Source organism: Corvus cornix, chromosome 3, assembly GCF_000738735.6.
Source record: "Corvus cornix cornix isolate S_Up_H32 chromosome 3, ASM73873v5, whole genome shotgun sequence".
In the NCBI taxonomy this organism is placed as follows: Eukaryota; Metazoa; Chordata; class Aves; order Passeriformes; family Corvidae; genus Corvus; species Corvus cornix.
In genome coordinates, this window is record NC_047056.1 from 32,244,112 (window position 1) to 32,264,625 (window position 20,514).

The following is a 20,514-nucleotide window of genomic DNA, read 5'->3' on the forward strand; positions in this document are numbered from 1 at the left end:
CCAAAAATATTTTACAACATTTTAAGATGGAACTAAATATGGACAAGAACATAAGAAGTTGATTAAGATACATCATTATGAGTTTCATTTTTAAAGGCTGGAACAATTCACATCCTGTATTCTTTAAATTATTCTATGTTTCATAGAATCTCAGAACGGGGAAGGCTGGAAGGACTTAGAGTGGGTCATCTGGTCCAACCTCCCTGCTCAACCAGGGTCATCCTAGAGCACATAGCACAATTGTGTCCAGACTGTTCTTGAGTATCTCCAGTGATGGAGACTCCACAAACCCTCCAGGCAATCTGTTCCAGTGTGCAGTACCTGCCAAGTAAAGAAGTTCTTCCTCATGTTCAGGTGGAAGCTCCTGTGCATCAGGGGATTCTAAAAACGTATTCGCCTTCTACCACACAGCAATTAAAACTCTTACTGAAACTATTTTTAGTTACCTGAGGAAATAAGGCTTAAACAAACATTTTGTTTCCACCAATTGCTCCTCCCTACAGCAGGCTTTAGAGAGCTGGAGATTTCAGAGATACAAAGCTCCTAAAAGCTTCAGGAAAATGGAGCACTGAGCAGAACAAGTTCAAAAGAACAAGTTCATTGTCCCACTAGAAACACTGTGGTACAAGTTTGACAATTCCCAGCTCCTTACAGCCTGCTGGCTGACCTGTGCTCACACAGCACCTTTGTGCTCTCGCTGCCTTTGCAGCACATTTGCCACTCAAGTTATTTTCCCCACAGAACATTGTGGGAATAGAACAAATAATTTTCCCCACAGAACAAGAGCAAGCTCATGTGCATGTTGAGGTTCAGCACAGTTTGGGACACAGGGCACACCCCTAAGAAACCAGACATTACTTGTTTTCCTGCATATGTTTTTCTCTCTATTTTATCTTAATAGGATTGCTTTACTTCAAATCAAAGGCAAAGCGCTTTCCCAACGTTGCCAGAATTTCAGAAGTGGTTTTTTTTCCCCTTTAGCCTTGAATGCACAAGCCATGTACTACTGCAAGCTAGAGGGAGGGAGAGAAAAAGAGAAAAATACAAATGTTCCCTGTACTTGGTCCCCAAGATGAACAGGTTAAGGGCCACCCCATCCAGGCACACAAGCATTTTCAATAAAATGAGTGCATTCTCATGGCATTGCAAGATAAACACACAAGCAGCATAATTGATTAAAGAGATGTTTCATTAATAATGGTCCAACTGTGTCCACCAATACATCCATGGAAGTTGAACTCTACAGTTAGAAAACAGCTGGTCTAGAATATACCACTAACTATCAACCTGCAATCTTTTGCAGACAGGCAGCTGAAAAATAAAAGAATGCTGAATAATCATGACCAAACAATTATTCTTTATTATTTGTATTTTCATTCTAAGTAGTTAAAAAAACTCTATGAACAACAGAGCTCCAAAGACTGATTTTTATTCAAATTTTATCCTCAAGTTCAAAGTGCTTTTCAGATAGTTTTGCAGGTTCGTTTAAAGAGAAAGAAAACACATTTTATTTTCAGATTCTGCACAGCTTTTAATATTTGGTAAAATGCCAGTGTATACAGAATTTATGAGAATAAAGCAGCCTGTGCCTAAGTTTTACTAGCTGAAATGGGGAAGTTAGCTTAATTAAATTTGAAGATGCAAATATAGAAGCAGTATGGGATGTGAAATCTATAGTGTGGCACCTCTTCCTCACTAGCAGCTCCTGCTTGTATTACAGCAAATCTCAAGCATCCTACTTTGTGTGAAGTACCTTGTGTTCCCTGCATCTGCCATGGAGTAGGAGTTACAATACAAAATTAATATATACACCACTAATGCACAGCTTACCCTGTCATAAGTTGGTTGCATATCCAGAACTTTACTGTATTGACTTATTTTCAACCCTAGTGTTGAAGATTCAATGGACAGGCAAATGAGCAATTTTAACCCTCACCATATAAATGCTGAAGTGAAGAAGCTGCAGTTCCACATTAACTCAAGCCAGTTTCTCTGCTGTCAGGATGCCAACCCTCTCGCCCCACCTCAGCCACAAAATCACGACTCCTCCCTTTGCTTTGGCTGCAGGACTCATGTGCCTGTGCAGCTGAGCTGGGCTATTTCAACGTTCAACTAGCGACAGAATAACTCTTGTGCTCTTCTCCACTCCCATAAACAAATGAATGGTTCCCAGAAGCTACACACCAATGTAGGACCGAAGCAAAAGACGTGAGGCTGTGCAGCTGGGGCTGGGAGAAAAGGGAAGAACAGGGCAAGACCAGGACAGTCAGTTGCAAGCTCTGCTTAGGCTGCTATGAGAACACAAGGCAATTACACCAAATCTCCCTAAGCCTCACAGGACTTCCTATATTTAGATGAACCTATAGGAACTGTAAGTATTATTAATACAGAATCACAGAATGGCTTGGGTTGGAAGGGACCTCAAAGATCATGGAGTTCCAATCCCCCTGCCATGGGCAGGGGCACCTTCCACTAGAGCAGGTTGCTCAGGGCCCCACCCAGCCCAGCCTTGAACACCTCCAGGGATGGGGCATCCACCACTTCCCTAGGCAACCTGTTCCAGTGCTTCACCACAATTACTATTCAAATATAAAGTAGGTTTTTGTATTTATCCATTACAGATTAAAACTATATACTTTGTGAAATGTTTCAGTGTGTAATTTTATTCTTTTTTCACTTGCTCAACCATGTTTTGTAACACACCCAATGATCAAATCTTTAGTCTCTCACCTCATGATGCAATAATGCAGTTGGTCTTCTAAATCTGTTTTAGATCAGTGACCCCTAATGTGAATAAGTATATTGAACAGAAAGAAAGGAAGAATTCCTATGAAAATAACTACATAAATAAAACAATACATGGATATTACTGAGTAAAATTTTTTGAAGGCCAATGGCATTGTCCCTCAAAAACCACAGAAGATAAAAATAGCAAGGCATAATGCTTTTATTGGTTTTGCAATGAAACTGCACCAAGGGAAAGACTCACAAAATCCAAGAACTCAAGGATCTTAATCTCTTAAAACTAGTCTTGTCCCACAGTGCTGTTCAAAGTAATTTCATTAACTATACTACAAATATAGTAGTACATTTGATAATATTAATACTTTTTAATGAAATTAAAGAGTTCCATTTGACTCAACTGGACAAGGAATGACTCATGACTTCCTGGTTCACTCTCACGTCTTGATGGTTCATCCTTTATTTTTACTGCCACATTTCAAAAGACTTTACTATATGCTATAGGCTGTCCAGACAACATCAAAAGGAATTCATCTTCTCAGGCATTTAAGTAAATGCCAGTCATATTAACCAAACCAACTGAAAATGGTTATTGTGTGGGGTACATAAATGAGGCAAGTAAAATTTGAGACCAAAAGCAACATCAGAAACGCTGGCAGAAAGAAATGTCTCGCTTCTTAAAAAACTAGCACTCAAGCCATGACGAGCAAAAAAAACTTTTAAAGTACTTCAGCTATGTGCAGGTATTGAAAGGTGATTGTTGCATAAATGAGTTCTAGTTGTGTTACAAACCATGACCTCCTTGAAGCAAGTAACCAGGCAGCATTTTGAAACAATCCACCTGCAATGACAATCCTCCAAGAGTTCAATGCAAACCAGACTGGAGTATGAGTCTGCCCTAAGGCGGAAGTTGACTGTTGCTATTTGCAGCTTCAACAACGCAACACCTAACACGTTTCACTCTGACAGCTGAAGCTGCCAATAAAGTGTGCTAAAGAAAATAGCCACAATCAGGCCACAAAAATGGAGAAAAGCGAGGTGTGTTTGTTTAAGGGATGGTAGAAAAAATACACATACAGTTTGCAAGACAATGACACGTCATCTAGAAGTTGCAAATACTGGAGAAAGTAACAGTCATTACAGGAAAACAGAAAAAGACAATATTGGTTAATGACAAGCAATAAACTTCCTACAGCAAGGTAAAGAATATAATGCAACAGAATTATATTGGGCTTTGTATTGTTGTGTAAGAACAGATCCTGCCATACACAGCAGTCATCTGCAGCACCTGAAGATCCACAGACTGCACTAAGACCTGAGACAGACAGAAACTTACTCACGCTTGAGGAAGCTAAAAATAAAATTCTGAATGAGAAGAAGAGCCAACAAAACAAACAGGGTATAAAGATTCAGCACAAAGTGGCAAACTATGATCATGGAAACAAGGATACATTTTCTGCAATGGCAACCTTATTTCAAATATCGTTTCTGCCAAACTTAAAAAAGAATTTTAAAAAAGTTTGTGACATATCTGGGCTTTCAAGTGATTGACTCAATCTATGTCCAAGCTTAAGTTCAACCTGGTATTTTTTTGTGTGAATGTATTTTCCATTGCTCATTCTTGGTGCTCTTTTTTCTAGTTTTGTTTCGGTTTTGGTAGGGTTTTTCTTTTAAATATTTATTCTTTTTCACAATACTCTTACTGACTATATCCAAACTATTCCTTTTCACTAATTTCAGTTCTGTGCCAGCAACATTATCTTTCTTACTGTTCTCCAACTAGGACAAAAACTAAAGAGAACAAAGCCACACAGTACTATCTGCAGAACAAGGAGAAAAAGCAAAAAAAACATAAGCATGTTCATCAGAAGCCTCACTGAAGCCCCCCATAAAACAACTGGAGACAATTCTCTACATCAGGAATCTGTTTTCAGATGAAAAACATCCATATGCTTCCAATCCTCATTTCAGACCCTGATGAGTTCATGCCTCTTTCTGATAGGCTATGCAGTATGTATGTGTAGGACTGATAGTGGGCATGCAATTGCACCTCTCCGAAGAACACTCAGCAACAGTTAGGCATAGGATTCCTTGTAATATATTAGGACTGGACCTTGTCTAAAAAGAGATCACAAGGTGAATTTAAAAGCTGATTAATTAAGATTTGATTAATTAAAAATATGCTAGAAAATTTGTGACCAAAATGCTAATAGTTTGAACAAAAAGCATTTATTTAAACAAACAGGCAGGAATTATGGCATACTTAGAACTAATTAATTTCACGAAGGCTGTTAAAGATTCAAGTCTACAATGACTTCATCAAAATAAAGACTCTACCCAATTATCACCAATCTGGCCCAATAAAATAATCAGCATGATGTTTAAATGGCTATGAGAGCATGATGACTGAGCAATATTTAGAAGAAAAACAGTTTTTGAAAGAGACCTTTTATTCTGTCCATCAACAAGAACTGTAAAAGTAAAACAAACACAAAATGACCACCGAGGACAATATTATCTGTAACAGGAAAAAAATGTACAGGTTCCGTAATTCTTATGTCAATAAGTTGCCATCATTGTTCAAAACTCTCTGCTAATGCAAAAGCTGAACAAAAAGTTCTGGGTTCTCACTGGTTCCTCAAAGCCTTCCTGAATAATTTCTGCTTAAAATTAAAAAAATATTTGTAATAGCCAGTTTCACAGTCAACTTAAAGCTAAAATTCAAGCTGTGCTTTTGACTGGTGAATCACCTCAAAAAGTCATTCCTACAAGAAGGGTCTTACCCTCATTTTACCTGACTATCCCCTCTGGAAACCAAGTACAATAAAAAGAAAACATGACCATTTAAAGAAAGAGGAGATGGATGGCCAGAAGAGTAATCATCATTAATCTCACAAAACTGGGACAGCTTTTTGCAATTAAAAAAACTAAAAAACCAATAATTTAATTATTGAATTAGGCTGATCTATAGTTGAACATGAATAAAAAATTAGGCCATTTTTATTGAATTGCCTTTTCAAGACTCAGTTGAAGAAATTAAGAACAAGTTGAAGGAACAATCCTTAACAGAAACTATGTCTGACTCAAAAGTTTGAAGCAGAAAATAGATGAGAGGCTAGCAATGCCTCAGCAGAAACTACCAAATATTGCTTGCACCTTTTTCAACTCTGCCTTGGCACCAGGTTATACCTATTCTTGGAGAAAAGATACTGAGTGTAAGTCAGAACAGAGGTCCATCTATGTGGTCATTTTTAGGAAAACTCCAAAGGAAAAAAGAAAAAGAAGTAAAACTACAATATTACCCATGAAGTGTTTTCTGTTTATTAAATTAAACTATGAAGTTAAGTAGAATAATTCCTGACATCAAGATTCCTGTGATGATACAGTTGCACAGGACTAAATAAAGAGCTAGGTCACAGGGTAGAGAGAAGGTAGAATTAATATAAGCAGGAAAAATGTATGTTATGAGAAAACTGAAAAGGTATCACAACACTCTAACTTCCTGCATTTTTCTTCCTAATTCTGAAATGCAATCCACTTCGAGAAGACAAATAAGAGAAAATTGAAAAGGCTTTGGTTTTGAACACAGAATAGAATGCGTATTTAGATGGCCAAATATTTGCAAATGAATAGAAAGATCATCAACAAAATTATTTGGGCATGTAATTTTGAGGGAAAAGTTGCAAGTACATCTGATTTAACGCACTGAGTGTATTACTACTTTCAGACCATAATGACTTGCTAATGGATTGATTACAAGTTTTTCATATACCACAGCTGAAGACTAACTAAATACTCCATGCACAAAGAAACATCTTGGAAATGCCAGGGAGTGGCACCACTTCTGTTATTTTGTCTCTGAAAAGCTCAATAATTGCAGTTCTTCCTGGAAAGAAACAAAATGAGCAGAACCAGAATTTTATTTGGAATTAAGTACAAAATGAGATCTGGAAAATGCACCACACAGACTTCAGAAGACTCAGCTATTTGTCAAGGACAATACCATCTTAAGTTTCACTGACTAGATCAGAATATAAAACATTTTAGTTCAAAACAATGGAAGCAAGAAAACAGAGGACCCTGTTACAAGAACACCAAACCTTGCAATAAAAGCAGCAGAACCAACCAAAAAAGCTAGACAGTATGAGGGCTGCAGTTGTTGCAGCTGAATCAGCCCACTAGACCCACCAGTGCATGATGCTGAAGCTCTGAAAAGCACCTAGCTAAGGAAAAGTCTATTTTTTCAGTAACAATTTCTCAGAGGAGAAGAAGAGAAGGAGAAACAAAGCTGATGGATTTGCTGGGCTCCCATGTAAAAAATTTATCACATTCTATTCAGGGAATAAAAAGAAAAACCATGTTTTAATCTCTGTTTTGAATAAAAAACCCCACAATTTCTCTAAACCCCTACTTATTAGCACCTTCCTACAATTCACAAAACCCACACACCTCAAAACTAGTAAATAGGAGAGCCAAAACTATGGAAATACTTGAAAATTTATATCCTTAAATTCCACAAAGGAGAAGATACCAACATTAGCCTGGAAAAAAAATCCTGCTTATCCTAGTACAAAGACCACAACACTTAACAGAACTATTTGTTCTACCTCCTTTCACGTTTACTCTCCAGAGAAACATTTTTTTCTTCCAGTGATAGGTTCTGAATGTTCAGTCTTGTGGCTGTGGACATTTTACATATCAAGGACCTCAAATAAAGACTAACAGAACAAACACAGTATCTTAATTTTTTGTTTTCTTGTATTTATACATAACCCACCTCCTCTCTGACTGCAGTAGCCTGCAGTGGTGCAGTGGACATCCATATGGGACAGTAAAGTAGATTAAATGTATCTTTGCTACTGGAAAAATGAGTATTCCCCTCTTCCTGGCTTGACACTGCCATCCCCATTCTGTGTACTTGCTCTGGCACTCATCTGGCCACACAATAAGATAATTCAATTTGCCAATCCAAGGGAGGAAGGAAAAGAAAAAAGGAGCAAAACAAAAAGAAATAGTGTTCTGCTGGGTTAGTGGAGTGAATTAACTTCTCATGTACTTCGAAAACTACCAGAGTCACTGCAACAAAGCAGTGCAGCCATGCTGTACCAAACCCAAAGAAGAGGGAGTAACTGGGAATACTCCATGCAAAGGCATTAAGATATGAGAACGACGAGTCAGCCTCTTTAATATCCACCCACTCCCTTACTTCTCACCCACAATCGAAGAGCCGGCAGGAGACACTTCAATTTCAGTGATGCAGCACTGAGTACATTTCCAAACACAGGTCTCCCCATCTGCAATCTAATTATGTCAAAAATCTACTAAAATATAATTGTGGCTTTTATCTGAAACCTCTAGGACAAGCTAGTTTTGATGTAATATATGATAAAAAATTATATATCCTAATTTAAAATATAAGGGGTTTTTGAAGGTCAAACACAATTTTAACTAAAAAGATCATTCTACCTACAAATGCACCTGTAGAATAAAAACAGCCTCCCAGCTTTTTGGCAGTAGAGTCAGGAAATTAAACTACAGGACAGAACTAGGCATTTGCAATTTATTTTAGTATTTTTTAATATTTTTATGCATGTATAACTGCACAACAGACATACATGAAGTTGTTTAAACAACTCTCTTCCCACCCTTATTTGCATGCATTATTACACTGTTACAGTTTAAGTCACGTAATCACATACTGTCCTGCCCCATTCAACGCCCTAGCTAGACTGTGATCCAGGGAAACATTAGCATTGTGCACTGAAGGAAGCTGCTCTCAGTAGACCAGTCCCTGGAAAATGCGTGGATACGCAAGGATCAATACTAGAATGCAAGACGCGCAGCTGCTCAGTAAGAGCATCACAAACCTACCACACAATGAAAGGCCCCCACAGGCTCAATTAGCGCAGTGAAGATGCACACCTTAGAGGAGATAAACACATCTAACCCCAGCTTCCAGCTAGCAGACTTGAAGCTCCATCCCTCAGTCACAAACAACTTCCTTTTCTCAAATTGCAGTCTCTTGGTCACAACAGAATCAATCTTTACTACATTATGTAGCATATCCTTCAAAAAGGGGGAAGTATCACTGCGTCCTTTCACAATCTCACAAGTGCTAGAAGCTGACAGAATTTACTTGTAGAAAACCTATCTGCATGTCTTCCATATTTGACTCCCCAGTTCACAATTTTCTAAAGAAAAAAACAGGATTTCACAGTTTTTCCTTGCTTTCTAGCTAAAGTAAAAACAATCTGTTGTACCGCAGTTCCATTCTGCCTGCAAAGCTAAAAAAAGCAGTGCTAACATGGACACTGTCCTGTTAAGAGAATCAAGGAGATACTATGGTATCAATATACATTAAATACCTTCTCTCTGCAATTGCAAGAACTGGAAATGGTACTGCAAAATCCATTTCTGCAACTCCTCATGCCTTGGGTTTCATTCCAGGCATTTGAGAAAGCTTCCAAGCTCTCACCTACAACCAGACATAGACTTTACCAGTTCATTTTCATAACCTGGCTCTTTTCTGACTTGTATGTTATCACCAGAATTTTGAAGAAATTTTGCCTGTCAAGTCCATTACAGCAGATGAAACACAATCTGTGAACCCACTGTTTTTTTCAAAAGTCAGATTAAACATGGGAAATAGCCATATGTCAGAACCACTCCCCAAACAATGCACTGTCATGCCAAAGTTTGGTAACAACTTACAAGTCAGAAGGTTTCTCTTCAAAAGAATTAAAGAAAGCGTTTTTATCTGATCCATTACAAATAATGTCTAGATTCTTGATATTTTGACAAAATTCTTTGTATCCCCAGCTGCACTACTCTCTCTATTCAGCCAGCCTTCCTGACCTTCATCAGACAAAGGGGAAAAAAAAAGCCAACAGAACAGAACATTTACATGAAGGTAACGAAGTGTTTAAAAAAGTGATAATCAAAGAGTGAAGGAAGATTCTTTGCAGCGTTTATATTTAACTTTTTCTCCATTAAATAAAATTTAAAGTTGAGGAGCTTCCATATCAGCAGAGTTCAGCAAGACAGACTTCTCAACATCTGGACATAAAGGAATTCCCAGAGGAAATTAATCATAGGAAATCACAGCATATTTAATCTGTCTCCGTTCAGTTTACAAAAACTGTCCCATCCCACATATCATTTTACAGACGCACGCCCAGGGCCAAGAACGCTGTCACAATGCCTTGAATGGCATTCCAAAGGAGAAAAGATGATCATCGCAGTGCTAGAACAGGTTTTATTCTTTCAAAGTACTTAAATATTTTATGAGTACCTTTGCTTTCACAGGGAAGAAAATAATTTCCTCCAAGTGCAGATCAGTGGATGCTATCTAATCGCTTGTCACAAGAAGGCAGTCCTTATGTATCTGCAACTCATCAGCATAGCATCTACATCTCATTTTTTTTTTCCATCAAGCCGTGAGCATTGATGGGCTAATTGTCGGCTTACGTTAAAAAAGCGCTCAAAACAGGGCCGCAAATGCTGGCAGGCAGCGCACGCCCAGCCCGCCCGGGTCCCGCCGCCGCTCCCGGCTCACACGGCCCCTCTGCCCGGCGGCTGCGGGGCGCCCCCGCCCCGCCCCTCCCGCCCGCCCGCTTCCTCCGCTGCGACGCCGCTTTCTGCTCGAAAATCGCCATCGGGTTTTTGTTAGCGCAGTAACCCGTTCGTCCCCACGGCGGGCACACAAAGTGGGCTCGGGCCGCTCCTCGTCATCGGGGACAAAAACCCTGATTCCATGTTTTTCCCTGGAAGCGCCTCGAAGGAGGAAAAGCTCACGCCTTCGGGAGGATATTTTGGGAAGAAGGGGACCTGACTCGTCGGGTGGAAATGCGCAATACGAGAAAAGGCGAAACCCGCAGAATATCTCCATCACCCTTTCACAGAAGACATTATTTTACGGAGAAGGGGGGAAACGCCGCATCCCAGACGAAGGGCGTCACTGATTTTTAAATCCGGAGAAACACGCCGCCTCCAACCCCGGGGCAGTCAGTGAAAGAGGGCAACCCAAAAGAAAAAAAAGAAAAAAAAAATTAAACCTCTGGAAACGTCTCCGCTGGAACCGCGGAAATCCGCCCGCGGGAGGGGAGGCTGCGCAGCCCCGGGGTTGGGTGGATGGGTGGGTGTGCCGGGGTCGCCCCACGGGCAGAAAGGGCCAGGGAGCCGCGGGCAGCGGCATCCAGCAGCACCAAATGCCAGATGTGGGATGCCGTCCGCGTCCCGCCTGAGGCGATGCCTCCTAGCACCGGCGATCCCCCCGTGCCGACGAGGGGAAAGGAAGGCGGGGGCGCGGAGCAACCGACGGGCCCGGCGGGGACGGGGGAGGGGGAGCGGGCTGTGCCCAGACGGTGCTGCCTCCCCTCCGCCGGCCGCAGCCGCCCGCGTCCCGGCCGGCGGGCACCTCCTGACACAATAGGCACCGGGCGGACCCGCGGCGCGACCGCGGCCCCTCTCCCCGCCACGGCTCCCGCCCGACACGCAGCCCAGGGCGGCGGCGGCGGCAGCATCATCCTCACTCACCCCTCCGAGGAGGCTCGCCGTGCCGGGGAGGGGCCGTCGCTAGCGGTTGCTCAGCGAGCCGGCATCCCGCGGGATGCGGGAGCGAGGGCGGAGCACTCGGTGTCCCTCTGGCAACGGCCCCGGCGTTATTCCCGGCACATAGCGGCGGGTAACGGCACCGCGCACTGCGCCGCACGGCGCACGCGCCGAGGCCGAGCGGCGGCGGGGCCGCGCTGCGCCTGCGCCGCCCGCAGACAATAGCGCTCCCCGGGCTGCGGGCGCTCCCCGCGCGGGCGATGGCGGGAGGTAAACGGCGCTTCCCGCCCCGATCCGCCCCGGCCGTGACGGGACCGGCGCTGAGCCCGCTGCCGGCCCGAGGGCGTAGGCGGACGAGATGTGCTGTGCGCAGGCGCGACTGCGGCCGCGATCCACAACAAAGGGGAGATGGGTTGCGGCGACCACCCTCCCCCCGTTGCCGGGAGAGGGCGGGGTCAGGGGGCTCCGCCTCCCGCAACACGGTGCATGCCGGGATTTGTAGTCCTGGCGGCGGCATTCCCGCCATCGGGAGGCGCGACGGGCTCCCGGCGTTGCCAGGCTCAGCTGCGGCGGCCGGCGGCAAGGGCTGGCGATCAGGAGCCGGAGGGAGTCCCACAGGTGGCTCCTCCGAGAGCTCATAGCGGGAAGGCCGAACGGGTGGAATTACTGTCCCCCAGCCTCGCCGCGGGGAGCCCCCGGTGTCGGGGGACAGCGCCGGCTGCTCCCCGGGAGCCAGCGGCGTCCTGATGCGGGCGCCCCGCGGGGAGCGCGCCCTGGAGGAGTCCCTGGAGCGGTACCAGAGGCGCCTCCGAGGTGAGCGGCACCGGCGCGGGGTGAGGGCGGGCCGCTCCAGCCGCCGCTTGGGTCTGCCGGCGGGCTGCGCCGCGCCCGGCTGCCCCCGCCCCGCGGAGCGCCCCGGCCGGGCTGGGACAGGCGCGCGGCTGCCGGCGCCGCTGGCGGCAGCACGGAAGTTGCGCCTGGTGCTCCCCACACCCGATCGCCGGCGCCGGTCTGGCTGTGACACGCGCTCGTCTCACCGTAACTCGGCTCGGGCAGGACCGCTGCTGCTTCGGGCGCGGGTTTGGTTCGTGTGAGGGTTTTGGCCATCCTTGAAGCATCGGATTCTAGTAGTGGTAAAGATGAGGGTACAAATGGATTCTAATGAGAGTGGTTATTTCCCACGTCATCGAGTGTTTTCATACCTGCCACTTAGTCCAAGAAGCGTGGTATATAGCCTGACAGAGAGTACCTGAATCTGTCAGCCGTGACACCTGGGCTTTACCAGCTTTCAGATTGTCACTGCCTGGGCAAGGTGATGTCCGAATTCTGAAGAAAGCCAGTGAATAGTTTGCGGGTAAATGAAGTTCTGGTGCGAAAAGTTGTGTTCTGAGCACAGCACACCCACATGGCCTGTTGTATGTTTCCTGTGTCATAGGAAACAACATTGCCAAAAAAAAAAAAAGATGAAAGGATAGAACAATGGAAATACTTTCAAATAGCTATTTGATACTCGATTTTCAGCAAGTATTTTATCTTTCTTTCTCAAAAGTGCATCAGTTCTTTACATTGGCGATAGATTTCATTTGTCCCAGAAGACAGAGCTTCGAGGAATAATTTCTGTTTACTTTTCCTGTAGATGAAATGGGCATGGTAATGGTACTTGACGCTTACAGTTAACAGTTGCTGCAGAACAGTTAGGATGACAAATATCAGGGCTGTTTAACTGTGTGTAAGACTATTAGAGCTGACCATATCTAATGGATACACTGGATGCATGTATTCTCTTCAGACAACTTATTTTCATTTTTTCTTTTTCTAACTGGATTCCCTTACACTGGATCCATTATATTTGTTTAATAATTTCAGAACGTGAATTTCTGATGAGCCTTTCCCCTTTACATTCTTGGAAACAAGAATTTTCTTTTCATACAATGCCAAGGTAGTTTTGATTTCATTCATCCAGGGGTGCCTCTCAGGAGAAATCAATATGGTGATGCACAAACATAGCCCCAATACAGGGTAATATAACTTAAGTTCCATTCTTTTCTCAAAGAACCTCTTTATTTCTCAGTGATGTACAATTTTTAACTCTTTTGTGCTGTACAGCATTTTTCACATCATTACTACCAGTGTTAGGAATTCACTGTAGGACAAACAGGTCATCATTACTCTCAAAGCTGTCAAATCTAATGCTTTACCTATTTGTCTTATACAGTTATGCAGCTTGAGATTTTCCTCCCCATTGAGATAATTCCTGTCATCTGGGTTCTACAATTTTAGGTGACATGCTTTGAGCATTATTTGATGTGTTTGAAATAAAGCATTCTTAACCTGCCTGTAATGCTTGACATTATCTGGATCCAGGTTGAGCTCATGGCAACAGGTTTTCACCACCCAGAACTGGACACCAGAAGAATCACTTTACAGCCTTACTCAGTTTGATGGAAGGGTGGATAAGTTCTGAAAGAGTAACTGATTATTTCAGTGCAGTGTCCTTTGTTGCAAAGGGAAATCCCTCAGAAGACAGGGAGCCTGAGTGTTCAGTAAACTGTGTCTGGTGGCCAGAGGGCAGAAAGCTGGACCAGAAAAACCTGATTGAGACCTAACTGGTCTTGGAGCTCAACAGAGAGGCTTTGATAAAATAACCAAGGTTCTATAATGTAGCTTTTCCTGACCTTGTATAATATAAGTCTGTAATGCTGCATGTAGTACTGAGTTAAGAGGGTGGTATTTGTACAGCTGGGGTTATTAGGTTACTTTGTAAACTTTCACGTAATTGAGACAATTTCAAATGAACCTTAAGAACTTTAGGAGATAATATTTCTAATAAAAAGTTATTCTCAGGGGAGTAGAGGTATTTTGCAAAGGAGAATCAGTGGTGTGCTGCTGTATGCACGTTAATAACTGAAAATTTACAGGCATAATGTGAATGTCCAGTGGTCCTTCTACTACACCACCGCCAAGACCAGAGCATGATGCCTTTCTGTGACTTTCCCCTTTTCTTCTACAGCAGTAAATTGAGAAGACTATTTAGAGTCGACTTCTTTGTTTCTTGCATATTTCTGGTTTGAACAGAGAACTATTAGCTTATTTTTAATGTTGAGTTTTCTGCCTCTTGAGTAAAGAGCATTGGCTCACTGTTGGACCTGAGACCGTATAAGAGCAGGAGCAAAGGAGGGGCAAACCATCCTTTATAGGTACTGAGCCTGATACAGTCATCCTGTCTGCCTCTAGTCCGCCCTAGGAACTTGGGGAAATTACATTCTGTATTCCACTGCATTGCTGAGTGCAGTGTCCTACATATTTCAGAGAACGGAGATGCAAACTCTGAGAGAAACAGATGAAAATATAAGACTTTTACAAATAAAGTTTCGTTTTGTGGCTGTTTTATGTGGTTCCAAAAATAAAACAGGAGAGATGGGAAGTCAAAGCCATCTTAGAAAAAATGAGTATGTGGCCCAGTTTCCATCACAACAAGTTAGCTGTGACACTGAAGCAGCTAAGAATTACATTCTAAATTGTTTTTTGCTTAGCCTTTTTATTTTTATCTAGCAGTTGTTTCTAGGTATTCTGAACATAAAATGTTCTTTTAGGGGTGGAGAATCTGTCAAAAGGAACTGGGCAATGCGGCTTTCACATGTGAGGGTTTCTATACCTTAGGCAAGTGCTTTATGCTCCACATAAAGCGCTTGGTTTAGGAACTCGTGACAATGACTGCTGCAGCTCCAGAGAACCCTGTGTTTTAAAGATGATAGCTTGGTAAAAGTTGTGCTGAAAACTGCCTATTTCTCATATAATACAAAGCAACAGTAGAGACCAAGAAACCAAATCAAAAGGATTCATTATTTTGAAACAGCTGAGCATTTCACACATCTTGGGATCTTTTGAGGCCTGACTAATGAACAGCCTGGTGGTGCTCATTGCTGCATGTAAAATCCTAGCAGCACAGGTAGTGATAGATAGGATACTTTTAGTCTCAAAACTGCCATATAGTGTGTTACTTCCACGGTAGCATACCTGTGTTTGGCAGCCAATAAAGAAGAATAGCTGCATGTCAGAATGGGAAGTAAAGTAAGTTCCAAGATGTGCTAAACAAAAAAAAATCTTATAACCAAATTCTCAGTTTCAGTATTTTTCAGCAGTTACTTGACTGAAATGCTATCCCAGAAGAGTTAATATGATACTATATTTTAGATTTTTAGCTGTCAATATAAGCAAATGTTGATCTAATTTTGGACAGGAAAGTTTTTTTTTAATTGACATATTCTTTCTGTTTTCACTAACTTGTCTAGTTGTCTGTTTTGTCAGTTACTGTTTCACAAAAATTCTACAGTGGTTTGGTTTGGGTTTTTTCAAGACCTAAAGAATTGGTGTAATTCCTTTAATTTTCTAATGCTGTTTGCTGATTGGGAACCATGAGATATTAGAAAGTGATGCTGTTTGTTGAATTTACAGCCAACTTCATGTTCTTGTAGATATTATTAGAACTGGACTGTTTGCTTTGGGTGACAGACTTACAACTTTTTCATAGAGTTGCCACTTGTTTTCTTCAATTTATGTTGCTTAATGCCTCCACCAGCTGGAGTTATTTTTCGCGTCTTTCAGGCAGTTCTGTTGTTTTGGATGATTGGTGCTCCCAGAGTATTTTCTATGGCATTTCCGAGTCCATGAATGAGGTAGCTTTGGTGCTTTCATTTAAAGGAGTACTCTTTTTAAAGAGTTCTGTGCCGTGCCTGAAAAAACATCTCTTGTTTAGGCAATGCTAACCCAGTTGAGTGCCTTCTGGGGTTTTTTTCTGGTTTGACTTCAGTGGCAAATTGTTCTTACACTGACCTTTTTTTTGTTTTGTTTTGTTTTGTTTCCCCCAAAGCTGATGACTACTTTGGAAATATAGCTACCTTTTTCATGTTGTATTTGACTTCTGAGTCTCCTGACTCTAGTTTCTATGTTTTTTTTCTTTTGACAAGTTGAATGGATCTTTGATGTGTCTCCAATGTAAAAAAAAAATTGTTCAGGAGTATTATTGACAATCCCATATTAAAAAAAGAAATCTACCATTTATATTTATACAAAGATACTTTTCTGGAAAAAGGGATAACTATATTATATTTCCAGGGAGTACTACTTAGGTTTTGTAGTGACAGTGAATACAGCAAATAACTGTAGTTATCAATGCTTCTTTCAGGGCATTGACGTGTATTTATTCATCATGTAGAATATATGTCATGTGCTTTTTGAATGTTAACTTGTGTTTCAGTCATGGCTCTATTGGTTTTGTCTAAAGTATTATGCTTAATTGGACTTAGTCTAGTCCAGAGGTGCATTCAAGTTTTGATGAAATGAGGGATAGGATATCTCTGTACCTGGAATAGTATGGTCTTGATCCTGGATTAGGATCATATCGCTGTCTCCGGCCCTGCAGCTTCTGTGCCGGAGTGCGAGGTGTAGCGATCTCTAAAAAGCGTCTCCAAAGCGAAGCCGCTCAGCAGGATCAGCCACACACGCTCACACGTGTGCATGCACAAATGCACGGGTAGATGCAGTAATATGGCTCAATGGCAAAGAGGCAGGAAGGGTCTTGCATAGATTTCCACAGACGCAGTTTATTCCTACCATGCTTTGGAGGGTTCTAGAGGCAAAGACCCAGAACAACGAAGAACTCAAGCTTAAGTACGGGCGTGGGGCTAGCAGCAGAAACCAATGATCTGAGGGCACAGGGGTACAAGGCAGGACTAGGGAATGGGGACCCATGGGGAAGCTCTGGGGGAGTGGTGAGGGGCAGAGGCCAATGGGGGAACCTGGAGTGGAGAACCTTCTATGGCATGGAACATATTAGGTAGCAAGGGGGCAGAGCGGCCAACAGCCAGCCAGGAATGCAGAACTGGGGTAGATTACCATAACAGAACAAAGCATTTGGAGAGAGGCTTCTTTTGACACCGTGATCTGACAGAACTCTGTGGTACCAGGGACTGTCTTACCGAGAACTCTCTCTGTCCCTTGTCCCAGAGGCTAACTGGCCACCGCAGGATCACTTGTTGCTTCTGTCCTTTAAATAATAAGCAGTAATATATTTTGGTTTTTTGATGTTTGGTCAGCTGTGTATTGCTGAAGTGTTAGAAAAGTTGTCTGCCTGTCCCAGGCAAGAGCTGCCTGGGATTTACACATGATAGTTGGCAACTTGGCAGCATTTTCATGGAGCAGTTGTCTTTTTTATGTATTGAGTTTGATCCCTCAAGTTTGGCTGCTAGCTTGTCATTTTACCTAATCATGTCAGATCTCTTAAACACTGAAAACCAAAGAGCTTAATAGTAAGTAAGTTTTATTTTTTGAAGTTTCATTGACATGAGTCCAATTTCATTTATATCCTCAGCTGTTCCAATAGGAAATAGCACTTCAATGATGTTTTATCATAGAACAGGAACACGTTTGGATTGTTTTTGTAGAGTCTTGTTAAGACATAGAAAAGTACGATGCTGATTGATTTTGATACGCAAAATCATAGTGCTGCATGTGAGCAGTTTTTGCAGTATGTTTTCACTGAGACCATGCTTCTATAAAATGTACTATTACAGGAGGAGCTTAACCAAAAAAGATTGAATGTGGAAACACTTAGAACTTAATTGCTTCTGAATTAATTAAAAAATTAATCATGTTGTCTTTAAACAAAGGTTTTGCATCCTTTTATCCTTTGCTTTTAAACAGTGGGTGTTTTTTCAATTTCTTTTGTATTTAAAAAGAATATTTTTAATATTAGAATATTTATTTGGCAGAAACAACAAACAATCTTTCTACTCATTGGTGCATTATCTTTTATCCTAATGCCCAAAATTATGTTCCTTACTTTGGAAAAATGCTATAATGTACTTATTCCCTTTTAGGCATCCAGTTCAACTCTTAGTGAAGTAAGTGTTGGCTGTTTTGTATCTGGTGAATGTAAAGCCACACCACTGGGACCTCCTAATTCCCAGTGGTGAGTGTTTTGCCTATGGCAGCAGCACTAGTACTTTGGAAATAGGCAATCTTTTAAGAAATTAAAGCAAATACTTGATGACACTTTCAAGAGTGTGGTGACATTATTTCAGAGGCAGGAAAGCGTAGTCAAAAAAAAAATGCATTAGTGTGCCACTGATAATGGTTTTAATGTGTTTCACTACTACTGCCCTGTATGTTTATGGGAAAAAAGGACAGAATGTAAGAAGATCTGTGTTATCCTTGTGGATAAAGTAGTAGCTTGGAGTTCAAAATACTACAAAGAGAGAGAAGCTCTGGGAAAATGAATATATATGAGCTTGGTTGGTTATGGTTTGGTTTCCTTTGTTGTTTGTCCCCTGGCTGTGGAGCAAATATTGATACTCTGGGGTTCTCTGACAGACATCAACAGGGAATGGGGAAATGAAGGAGCTGTATTGCTATCAGATGACACACCACATAATAAATGACATAGAACACTTCTTGGCAACAAATGATTGCAACATAGTTCACTAAGTATCTTAGCCATTGCATCAGGGAGATACTTCTGCCATTTCTCAATTAGCTCTTCCGCCCTCATAGCATCCTGGAATGCTCAAGAAAGGATGAAGACCCCAAGTATGCCAAAAGTGAAATATTTGACCTAAACCCTTCTTTTTTGAGTCATTGCCTTGTGAATTGTATTCGGGTTTGTTTTACTAAATTATGACTGTTTAAAATATGCTTTTTATGCCTTCTTTTACATTAAGTCCATTAAAGGGTGGAGAAACCAGAAATGGTGATGTGAGCCCTAAGATAACTGGGCTTTAAAAAGAAGTGCTGAGAAAAGATTAATAGGTCAGAAATGGGTCAGGTTACTATTAAAAATTAGCATTGCTAAAAAGAGTGACGGTTGGCATACTGGACTGAGAACATGTTCTTAAATATAATGCTTTTTGGGGGGTTATTTGTATTTTATAAGCTGTTGGTAAGTTACAACCAAGTAAAGAAGACTGAAAAAATGGTGGAAACCATTTCAGTGGGGAAAATGTCAGTTTCTGAGCTTCAGTCAAGATGCAGTGAACTTGAAAATACAGATAAAGTGAAGGCTGAAATACTTATCTAACTTTTGTTTTCTGACTTGAACTGCTATTTACCTTTCTATTTGGAAGAAAAGAGCTATTAACATTTTTACAGCAACCTATATTCTGAGGCATGTCTTCTGAATTCTACCTAGCAAATGCTTAACTGTGATTATTATTTGAAGGATTTTTTGCCAGTGACAAGAAATATTTTTAGCTATGTATGCATCATATCAATTTAGAAATTACAAGCATGTAAAAATTAATTAAGGATGTGTGTTGGAAAGGTTACCATTTTTTGAATTGTAGCAGTTACTCCAATAAAAGATGTTTCCTTATAAGCTTGGCTTACAAGAGTGAAATTGCTGTTCTATGGGCATTTATACCTAAAAGTTTCATAGTGTTATAGTCTTACGGAAGAGTAGCCCTGCAAAGAATTCAGGGCTAAACGAAGAAAATGGCTGTAATTTCCTGTTTCTGAAAGTCAAGTGAGGTTTTGAGAGTGTGGGGTTTTGTTTTAAATTAAAATTATTAACTATTAATGAAACTTTTCTGATTCAGAGGAGTTGTGACTGATAGTCACAAATGACTATGACATTACTGAGGAGAAACACAAACAAGTGTCCTTGTACTCCGTGAAGTGGCTGTGAAGGGTGTTGGAGGACTGTCTCACCCTTTGTGACTGACGCTCTGTGACTGACGTATGGGCCATTTTCTTGGTTCACTTGGCATTACAGCAGAACCTGGAGATCCTGCTTTGTTCAACATTGCATGAAGCCATACTACTCAGGTTACTACTCTGTCTTCTCTGGGTAGTATATACATTGCTTACTGGGGAGCAAATGAACTAACCATCTCACAACTACATTGGCAGTTGAAATAGAGAAGTAATAAGTGAGTTATCTGAGGTCCAGTGCTGCAAACTAGATGTATCCTTATCTAAAACCAAGCCCATATTTTGTGATTTCCAATTCAGTTTTTATCTCTTAGCTGCAAATCGCTCAAATTTCTTTCTTGGCATATTGGAAATGTTCAGCTTTATCAGAGTGATATGGCATTTATGATTGGCATTTATGATTTCTGTGAAGTCAGCTGAATCAAATAAAAAAATTAGAAAAGGAAGAAAAATATATTGAACATTAGATAAGACCTTTACTATATCATCTGTCAGTAAGTCAGTTCTTGAAAATAT

The 20,514-nt window shown here is 41.5% G+C and overlaps 2 protein-coding genes across 11 annotated transcripts in view; one reads left to right on the forward strand and one right to left on the reverse strand.

The window, feature by feature from the left end:
* The window catches only part of CEP170 (centrosomal protein 170), a 95,620-nt gene extending 84,152 nt beyond the window's left edge, over positions 1 to 11,468 (reverse strand). For 5 of the 6 annotated variants that reach the window (XM_039568249.1, XM_039568248.1, XM_039568251.1 and 2 more), the window contains exon 1: positions 11,278 to 11,468. The gene's annotated coding sequence lies outside the window, so the exon portion shown is untranslated. The remainder of the gene's footprint in view (positions 1 to 11,277) is intronic. The other variant, XM_039568250.1, reaches the window with a different exon arrangement.
* A 59-nt stretch (positions 11,469 to 11,527) lies between these two features.
* The window catches only part of SDCCAG8 (SHH signaling and ciliogenesis regulator SDCCAG8), a 108,986-nt gene continuing 99,999 nt past the window's right edge, over positions 11,528 to 20,514 (forward strand). The window contains exon 1 of one of the 5 annotated variants that reach the window (XM_039568253.1): positions 11,528 to 11,562. In XM_039568253.1, the coding sequence (XP_039424187.1) occupies positions 11,553 to 11,562 (10 nt within the window). In that variant the 5' untranslated portion in view covers positions 11,528 to 11,552. Of the gene's footprint in view, positions 11,563 to 11,726; positions 12,106 to 18,112; positions 20,113 to 20,514 lie in introns of those variants that run through there. The other 4 variants (XM_039568254.1, XM_039568255.1, XM_039568252.1 and 1 more) reach the window with 4 other exon arrangements.